Source organism: Neolamprologus brichardi, chromosome 16 (genome assembly GCF_056152115.1).
Source record: "Neolamprologus brichardi isolate AB-2024 chromosome 16, ASM5615211v1, whole genome shotgun sequence".
Taxonomy (NCBI): Eukaryota; Metazoa; Chordata; class Actinopteri; order Cichliformes; family Cichlidae; genus Neolamprologus; species Neolamprologus brichardi.
In genome coordinates, this window is record NC_142119.1 from 25,530,439 (window position 1) to 25,540,355 (window position 9,917).

Consider the following 9,917-nt stretch of genomic DNA (forward strand, 5'->3'; position numbering starts at 1 on the left):
ACAAAAGAAGATGACCAAAAAAGTTATTCTGTTCATCTGGATGTAGCGTTTTCAGCGGGGCGAAACGTGTTGTCACTCATCCAAGTGACTTCTTCAGTGTGAGCTGACTGCAGGTATCCCCAACCTTATAAACAGTACCTTTGCACAATGATGAGCAGAGATGGGCAATAACAAGTAATATATTACTGTAATCCAATTACTTTTTTCAAGTAATGAGTAAAGTAAGGGATTACTATTTCAAAAAACGTAATTATAACAGTTACTTTTCTGTAAATGAGTGTGTCTCATGACAAGAAGCGTGAAACGTCTGCTGATATGCACGGCAGGAGATGGATCTGGAGAGAACTGGACACGGAAAACTGGAACTCGTTTCACACCCAACCAGACACTCCCACAGTACACAGTCGACAGTGTGTCGATCAACAATGGATAATATATAGTGTCGGAGAGATTACAACCATGCAGCTTTTAAAGTTTGAAAGTGCTGACGCTACCTTGAGTTTGATTCTGTAAAAAGTGACAAAAGCGTGTACACTGCGTGGGAAGAAAAATTCTACAGTGAAAAATTAAACTTCAAATCTCAGCAAACACCTAGCATGCTGCCATGGGAATGTGGGATCCTCCCAGTGACATGACTGTTGCGGCACCGGGCAAACTTCCACCGGCCCCACCCCAGGTAAACAGGTGAAAATAGATTTCGGAATGACAGGACTTTGTGCTGCGGAATCTTTGATTTTATTTATTTTTTGCTGTGCTTTACTTGCATCTATTTGAAAGAGTGAGTATAAACACAAATAATTAATGTATTTTATATTCGGGAATATGCAGAAAAAAGGTTTAAATGTTAAAGAAATTTCTTCAGATTAAAGACTGTTGCATATAATTTAACTTTTGCTTGATGCAATGTGCATAAAATTAAAAGATTAAAACTAATTAAACAACTTTCAAAAAAATACTTTTTTTTTTTTCAATTTTATATGCTGGATTATGCAGAAAAAATTTAATTGGCCTGAAAGGTCTATTGCATTATTACGTAATCAGGTTGTGTATCATGTTTTTTTTTAAGTAACTAAGTATTAAAGTAAGTAATTACTTTTGAAAATAAGTAATCAGTAAAGTAACAACATTACTTTCTTGGATAAGTAATCAGTTTTAGTAACTAACTACTGTTGTCAAGTAACTTGACCAAAACTGATGATGAGTGGTGAAATGTTTCTCCCACTAAAAACATTACATCCTGATGAACAGAAGCAACTCTTTTGGGATCTCCTTACCTGGCTTATTGGGCATGCATCAAGATAATTTTTGAGCTTAATTTCCTAGAGCAAATAACAATGAATAAAAAACCCAGTTTAGCTTGGTTCCAAACTCCAAACAAGTCAATTTATTGACTATTTCAAATGTCCAAATCTAAAGCCAATGCCTTGGTCCTGCAGCAATTTAATATATATGATATAAAGTAACAGAAATAAAGATGAGCAACTCATTTGCTACTAAATACCTTTTACCACAAACCTAGAATTTAATAGGCCTACCATTTGGGTTCTGAGTCTGCTAAATCTTGCTCTACAACTGAAACAGCTTCTGTGTTTTTGGTAAACTCTTTCCTTTCAATATATGCAATTATGCTGTAGCATAAATAATATTGTTTGTTAAAATGCTGTATAAATTATTATTATTTTTATTTATACAGTGCCAAATCACTACAGCAGTCACAGAAAAAACAATAGTTAAGTCTGTGTCCAAAATTATATTAACCTGAAGTATATTCAAGAGTAACAAACCTACAAGAAATTTAGCAAAATACAAAACTTATTAAATAAATACAGTTAGTTATAGTGACAATTATAATCATTTACAGTGACACACTAGGCCATTCTCATAAATTTGGTGTCTAGAATCATCCACCATGCTAGTATAAAGCTTTTGTGTCTTTTTGTGTCAACCTCTGTTTCATATCATGACTGAGAAATACTGTCATTAGAGAGCTTGTTAATAGTCTAAATTTTGCTACCTAATTGTAAGGCGTGCTAAAAGTGAGAAACAAAAAGCTCTAAATATTGTCTTTAAAGAAAATATGGTGGTGGATGAGTGCTTTTCCTGCAAACACAGCAAGCCCTGCCTTTTTATATGGCGAGAGAAGGAGTAATCTGAACCTACAGGTTAAATGTCTTATCAAAACCAACCAAACATGTTCTCATGGGGTAAGTGATCAGCAAAAGGAATAAAGTAAATTGAATGTTAAATGTAAAATTTTATACTAAAACAAGAGATTTTATTAGAAAACTGACCAATATCCTGAATAATGCAAAAGTTAAACACACTGAAAATTTACCAAAATGAGCATTACTAAAATTGTACACAATCATTTTACATTTTTATTGTCTTTTAGTTTCCCTTTTTAGCCTACCTGCTGATACAGCTTTTCCCAACAATCCTGTGTCATCAGTCTGAAAAGAGAAAGGAAGGCCCAGCCAAATGTGTCAAAGCTGGTATAACCATTGTCTGGGTTATTTCCCACTTTGAAGCACCTATACCCCTCTGGACACTTCCTGCAAGAAAAGATCTGTTAAGATCTGAAAGAATTGTCAATGCAATACTATGAAAGAATGCATGAAACAACACTAATTCCATAAAAGTTGGGTGCTGAACAGACCAGTTGCTGGATTTCTAAGAAGAGGAAAGTTGTCCCATTTTTGGCTGATTTAGCATTCGAGCAATCCTACATCTTTGTTGTTGTATTTTTCATTTGGTGATGTGCCGAATGGGCTTTATTTCAACCCTTCTGCCTAGCAGATAGCAGAAGTTACAAAAAAATACAAAACATAACAATAAATAGACAATAATAAAATAAAAATAAATAAATAAATTTAAAAAATGTGCAAAATGTAAATAAAAACAAAACGCAATGATTTAATTACATTCATTGTACTGCATTCATTGCCTGGCCAGAAAAATGTTCCTCTACTTAAAATTGACTTGAAAGACTTTGAATATCTTATCATCCACATTACATAACCCTCAAAAGATTCAGACAATCTAAAGTGTTCAAGGTACAAAACAACATAAATTGGATGCTCATGATCTTCAGGCATTGCAAAAAAAAAAAAAAAAAAAAGCATTCATGATTCTGCCATGGAAATCACTGCAAACACTCCCACACGTCATTGTCATCCACAAATAAAAAAGAAGAGGCTATCTGTGAACATGATCCAGAAAATGTTTTACGATTTGAAAATGAGCAGTGTATGCCCCCATCCAGATGGCATGATGTTCAGGGAAGGCCTTGCATATTTCAGCTGAAACAGCCTGCTTGCAGTCTAGACCTTTCACCTATTGAAAACATTCTGTGCATCCTAAAATGAAAAAATAAACAAACAAAACAAAACAAAAAAGACTATGAACAATATTCCTCTCCAGAATTTCAGCAGCTGGCCTTATCAGTTCCCAGACATTTATTGATTATTGTTAGAGATGAGGGGATGCAGTGATACTTTTTCTATTTTCTATTTTTCTTTTTCTATTTTCTATTGTAGATAAATATATATTTTTATTACATTAGAAATTTACTGCAAAAAAAAAAAAAAAGCAAAAAAAAGAAATTTACTGCAGTCTGTTTTTTACACATACATAATACTGACATTTTTGTAAAACTGGGGCTGTACCAGGATTGTGTTCATTTGTTATTTTATTCAGTTCTCTTATAACTGGAGAGCCAACTTGCTTACCCAGCTCCAATGCTGCTGCCACAAAGTAATGGATGTTTTTTGTTGTCAGGCAGGTAATAGTAATGACCTGATGGGGAAAGAAGGAAAATAGCAGTTATTTATTATTGCATGCAATTCATGGGGAGACTATGACAAGAATGGTTTGTTAGAGGTCCAAAACAATACATAAAACATCAGATGTAGAATTAGGTTACAATTATAGAATGTAGAAGACAACAAGAGTGCTTCATTCTTGTATTGCAAATGTTTTATTGAATCAGAGAAGAGTGAAATACATATTAAGAGCTTAACATATACAGCCCAACAACAAGCTATTAGGACTTTTTGGCTTCTTTGTCATGGTAAGCTGTGTGGCAGGCAGGATGAACGAACCAAATGCAGGACTCGTACTTTATTTGCTGGGAAAAATAATCCATAAAATAAACACACAAAAAACAAACCAATACTTGAAAATGGAAACTAAGAACTAAACACTGGGAGGCTATAAAACTAGGAAGCTGGAAACTGGAGAAGAAGGATGAAAAAACCAGGAGCACCAAGAAAACACACAGCAAAGAGGGTATGACGCGACAACAGACTGAGGAAAACACTGGGCTTAAATACACACGGGAGTAACAAGGGAATCTGACACAGGAGGAGAGCACAGCTGGGAATCACACATAAAGACACAGAAAGGAAGCAAAACTGAATACACTGCACACAGGACAAGGAACTATCAAAATAAAACAAGAAACATGAGACATACATAAAGACGCAGACTTGACACTGGGACATAGAGACATGACTGATGAGGGGAACAGAGGGAACATGAAACATGGAGATGAGAGTAACTAAATGTGGCACATAGGGAAACTAAAGGCTACAGAAAAGTATATAACACATGGAGACAAATAAGGAAAACATGAATAACACTAAATCAAAGAATATTCATTCAGAGCCTGAACACAAATACCGGGTCGCAGACCCAGGACCATGACATTCTTACTCTATGGCCCACGATTTATTTGAATTAAGAAGACATCTATCACTATTACTATCAAACTATTTTGGTACAGTGACCACCAAGCTAGGTGAGTGGCTCCAGCAGATCCCAGGAACAACATCCAAGGTCTCTGCTGGGAAGAGTGCAGTCCTAGAAGCAGCAAAGATACTGATCAGGACCCTCAACCTTTCTTCTTCCTGATTTTGCTCTCACTCAGTATAGCTACATTTATCACTACAGCTGTCTTCCTCTGCTTGCCCACCACTACTACACTACCACTCAAAAGTTTTAGAACACCCCAATTTTTTATTGAAAAATATGCAGATTATTGTTTCTTTCCACTTTGAAAGGAAATCATACTACAAATAAGCACAACTCTGAGGCTTGACTCAGATGAATTTTCTCTCAGCAGCAGAGGTGGCTCTTGGTCTTTCTTTCCTGGAGCGGTCCTTATGTAAGCCAGTTTTGTCGTAGCACTTGATCAGCTACAAATACCCCTGCATATGGTGGAATGGCCAACTGAAAGTCAGACAGTCGCCAGAAGCTCCCAATATTTTTTTTTCCAGTTCAGAAAAACTAAGTATATCTTAGTCAGGATGGACAATTCAACAGTGGTCTCTTACATAAACAGGCAGGGAGGAGCATGCCACCTTCTCCTCTTAAAACTGACCCTCTCTCTCTCTCTTGGACTATATATATATATATATATATATATATATATATATATATATATATATATATATATATATATATATATATATATATATGTGTGTGTGTGTGTGTGTATGTGTATGTAAATATATATATATATATATATATATATATATATATATATATATATATATATGTGTGTGTGTGTGTGTACTGTGACAGTGTTAAAAAAGCATTAAAGAGGAAAATCAAATACTCACTCATGTTTTCAAAGTCCTCAGTCACCTTTGTGTTATTCAAATAGCTTTTTATGCACTTATTTTTCAGATTGCCCATAAACAGTTGTAACCCTATTAGGGCAAAGACGCTCAAGCAGAAAATGGTGAGACTCATCACATCAGTGAGTTTCTTCACAGACTGGAACAATGCACTAATAATGGCTTTTATGCCTGTCAAACACAAAATTGCTTACAGTCAGTTAAGAGACAGTAAATATACAAAGGGATACCAGTGAGCTTTTCCTTTAGTGGTAATCCACTTAGAACGCATCCATGTTTCTTTTAGTATATTTTTTGTTTGTTTGTTTGTCTAAACCCAGTGCCAGTACTAATTAATCCATCTTGATGATCTTTTGGAAATAAGTTAGAATAAGAGCAGATTCTCTCTCTCTTTTTTCATTACCATCTACAGAACCACCTATAGGATGACATGCATTTTATAGATTGAGATTGTTAAGGATTGTTCATTTTCATACTGGTGAAACAACTCTGTGAAATAGGTGTGATAATATAAATTTGGCACTGGTGGGTCCATAGCTGCTCAAGGGTGGGCAATTGGATGAGTGTACTGTTAAACTATGAAAGAACACAACAAATATGGTAACTACTTACCCGGAATGACAGAAATTGCTTTGAAAGCTCTTAATACTCTGAATGTCCGAAGGACTGAAACATTGCCCAGGGGTACAAACTCTGTTACATATCTGCAAGAAAAATTATAATTATTTTAGTATTCAGAGGGGCTGATGGCACAATATGGCAGCCTCGCTTCTGTCAGTCTGCCCCAGGGCAGCTGTGGCTACAACTGTAGTTTGCCTCCACCAGTGTGTGAATGTGAGCGTGAATGAATAGTGGTATTGTAAAGCGCTTTGAGGGTCTCGAAAAACGCTATATAAATGCAATCCATTATTATTAGTATTTACAGAGATGACAATAGGTATAACATAGAGTCATGCAAAACAGCAATAATGAAGCTACTGTCAGTACCAAAAAATAACGCCAACAAGCAACGTCTCTGTTTATGAAAGCCTGATTATTTTTTTTCTTTGGTGAGTCTTTTCCAAATGTGTGACAAAAACTACAAAAATAATGAAAAAGCCCTGTACTTACGCCATGACAATGACAGAGCAATCCAGCCAGTTCCAGGGATCTCTTAGAAATGTGAACTTTCCTATACAGAACCCCCGAGCTAAAATTTTAACGAGGGATTCAAAGGTGTAAATCGCTGTAAATGTGTACCTGTTAGAAAAAGGAACACCAGTTACTCTTCACAGTATCTACACTGTGTGTATGTTATGTATGTTTGTAGAACACTTACTCCACGTTCTTTGCCCAGTCAGGGGGATCGCTCAGTGTCATAAATGCACAGTTAGTGAGAATAGTGCACATGATCACCATGTTGAACAATTTACACGCAGTTGTCAAGGAAGTAACAGATTTTATTGTGAAAGTATTTTTTTTTCGTATAAATAAAGTAACAATGTGAACATGTAACCCTGGGCTTATCTCCAAAAGTTGATTCTGTTCATCTGGACATAGCGTTTTGTCACTCATCCAAGCTGACTGCAGTTTTACCCAATCTTATAAACAGTACATTTGCATAATGACTGAAGGAACAATGGGCTGGGAGGTCAGTTCTTTAATCTTAATTATGCAAATTCTCATGACCATTGATCATCAACCTCTGACCAAAACCCACTGATCAAAGACCACTGATCAATGGCCATGAATCAACTTTTGGAGATTTACTTTCCTGGATGATTGAGAATGCATCAAAACCCTGGGCTTACATCAGCAGACAGCTCAGCATCAACATTATTCATGCGTATCAGATTCATATCCCAATAAAAGGATATGAGTGTACTAGAATCTGAATTGATAGCCTTCGTAGAGGGTTGAAGGCACTCAGGAGGTACAAGGCTCGACTGGCATTGAAGCGAAAAATTACCTTTCCTTTGTTTAATACAATGAAAGTCTGGGAGAGAAACAGACATATGGATACTCTTTGGCTGTCTTGCATTGTATCATTATAATTTACAAAATATATAACATTATATAATACTTGCAAAAGTGTTGAGCCACTTTTTATATTTAAATTTTTTTTTAAATATTGAGAGATTTATTGAGACATCTGCAAACATATATAGAAATACAATGTATAAGGCAAAAACAGAGTTTGTGCAGAGTTAGTCAATATTTGGTATGACCACCTTTATTTTACAGCTTGAAATGTCTTAGGCAAGCTTTCATTGGAATTTCTTTAAGTAGTCTTCAGACATAGTTCTTGAGGGAGCTTCCGATGTTCTTCTTTGGATATTGGCTGCTTTTTCTTCTGTTCTATCAAGATGATCCCAAACTGCTTCAGTAATCTTAAGCTTTGGGCTCCTAGGAGACCTGATAGTATTTCACTGTGTGTTTTCCAATCTGGGTATGCTTTTACTTCATTGTTAGTGTGTTTGGGATCATTGTCATGCAGAAAAATGTGAATGATTACTAATCATGCGCTTTCCAGATGGTATAGAAAGGTATAAGAAAATCTGTCAGCACATTTCTGTGTTCATAATTACATTAAATTTGACAAGATCTCCACCACCACTGGCTGAAATGTAGCTCTGACAGAGACTTCACCATGTTTTACAGATGGCTGTATATGCTCACTGTTTATCAAGTCAACAGCCAGATGCTTTGTCAGGATTTTTTCTGGCTGGATTTTTTCCTATTTGTTAAGGGCAGATGTGACGTGACAAACGGAGATGAAGGGTGATGATGAAAAGAAAGCAACCCCTGGAGGCCATTGCCAGATCCTTTTTACCCTTTTTTACCCCACCCACCACCCGTTTGACCAGTTGACCTCTCGTCTGTGCCTCAGGTCAGTCAGATCCCACACCTCCAGACTCACAAACAACTTATTCCCCTGGGCCATTCAAACTGTTAGCAAACACTATCCCTCTACACCCTAACCCTGCCCACTCACCTCATCAATCTGAGCCATGGTCTGAGTAACCCTCCATCACTCAAGGCACCTACACATGGACTTTATACTCAAACTTGTCACTATTTCCAAGGCATTTTGAAGACATTTCTCCTTTGACCTCAATGCCTTTGCCACTTGGTCCCTCACAATGTGCCTTTTCCATTGTGTGGTTTGTCTTGTTTTTGTATATATTCAGGGGTGCACATAAGTGGTCCGCAGGTGCGCATTCGCTGTCAAAATAAAAGACGTGCACTAGATAAAAAGTTGCAACACGCATTTGCGTACATATAAAAGGCACTGTTTTTGTCCGCTAGAGTGGGATTTTCACAGCTTATTCTGCACCACATCTCTGTGCATTCATCATTTGTTTGAAGCCAGCTCACCTCCTGCAACAACTTTTCCGAGAATACGCGCTTCTTTTGCGGTTCGGACTCCTTCTGACATTTCTTTGGAGGTGGAGGAACACCAAAGTAACTGACTAAAGGAGCTTACTTCTTCGACATCTTTAAGAGTTCTAAACAAATATCTGTCCTCCTCCAGAAAATCCTATGCAAAATCGTACACATACGCGTGTTGCAACTTCTTATCTGGTGTGCGTCTTTTATTTTGACAGCGAATGCGCACCTGCGGACCACTTATGTGCACCCCTGCATATATTCCTCTAGTTTGTATATTTTCCTCTTGATTGTGTGTATTTCTCCTGCTTGTTATTTATTCCTCATCTTACTATTTATATTGAATTTCTGCACAGTTTGTTTGGAGCACCCATAAATTCATTGTACATGTACAATGACAATAAAGAGCTATTCTATTTTATTCTTTTTCTATTCTTATGGTGGAGTCATAAACACTGACCTTAAGTGGAGAAAATAAGACCTGCGGTTCTCTGGACGTATTCTGGGGTCTTTTGTGACCTCTTTCATGAATGATCGATGTGCTCTTGGGGTAATTTTGTCATCAGTTATTAAGTTTAGGGGGCAATCAGTTTTTCATACATGGCCATATAGGTTTGGATTTTTTCTGAAAATGAGTGTAAAACCAGCCAATGACCAAAGAAAAAATTTCAGGAAGCCTTGAGAACTATTGCTCAACACCAATTTCAAGAATTACAAGTGACAAGAAAGTCTGATTCCTTGAAAGCAAAAAGTCCAAACCTCCACTAAGGCAGCTCTGTGCAGTTATTTACTATTAAGGAAACCATATTATGTTTGTACATCTTCATTTTATTTTCTTTCTTCTTTTTAAATGTATTTTAAGATGTTTTTAGTGTGGTAAAAGCAAGTACATAGTGCAGCCATTTGTTA

The 9,917-nt window shown here is 36.4% G+C and overlaps 1 protein-coding gene across 1 annotated transcript in view; it reads right to left on the reverse strand.

Annotated features, from left to right (window-relative positions):
* LOC102779061 (sodium channel protein type 1 subunit alpha-like) overlaps positions 1-7,043 on the reverse strand; it is a 36,846-nt gene extending 29,803 nt beyond the window's left edge. The window contains exons 1-6 of the mRNA XM_087830071.1: positions 6,958-7,043; positions 6,750-6,878; positions 6,252-6,343; positions 5,622-5,810; positions 3,729-3,795; positions 2,411-2,552 (exon numbers count right to left, since the gene is read on the reverse strand). Coding sequence (XP_087686197.1) covers positions 2,411-2,552; positions 3,729-3,795; positions 5,622-5,810; positions 6,252-6,343; positions 6,750-6,878; positions 6,958-7,037 — 699 coding nt within the window. The 5' untranslated portion in view covers positions 7,038-7,043. The remainder of the gene's footprint in view (positions 1-2,410; positions 2,553-3,728; positions 3,796-5,621; positions 5,811-6,251; positions 6,344-6,749; positions 6,879-6,957) is intronic.
* Between the last annotated feature and the right edge of the window lie 2,874 nt (positions 7,044-9,917).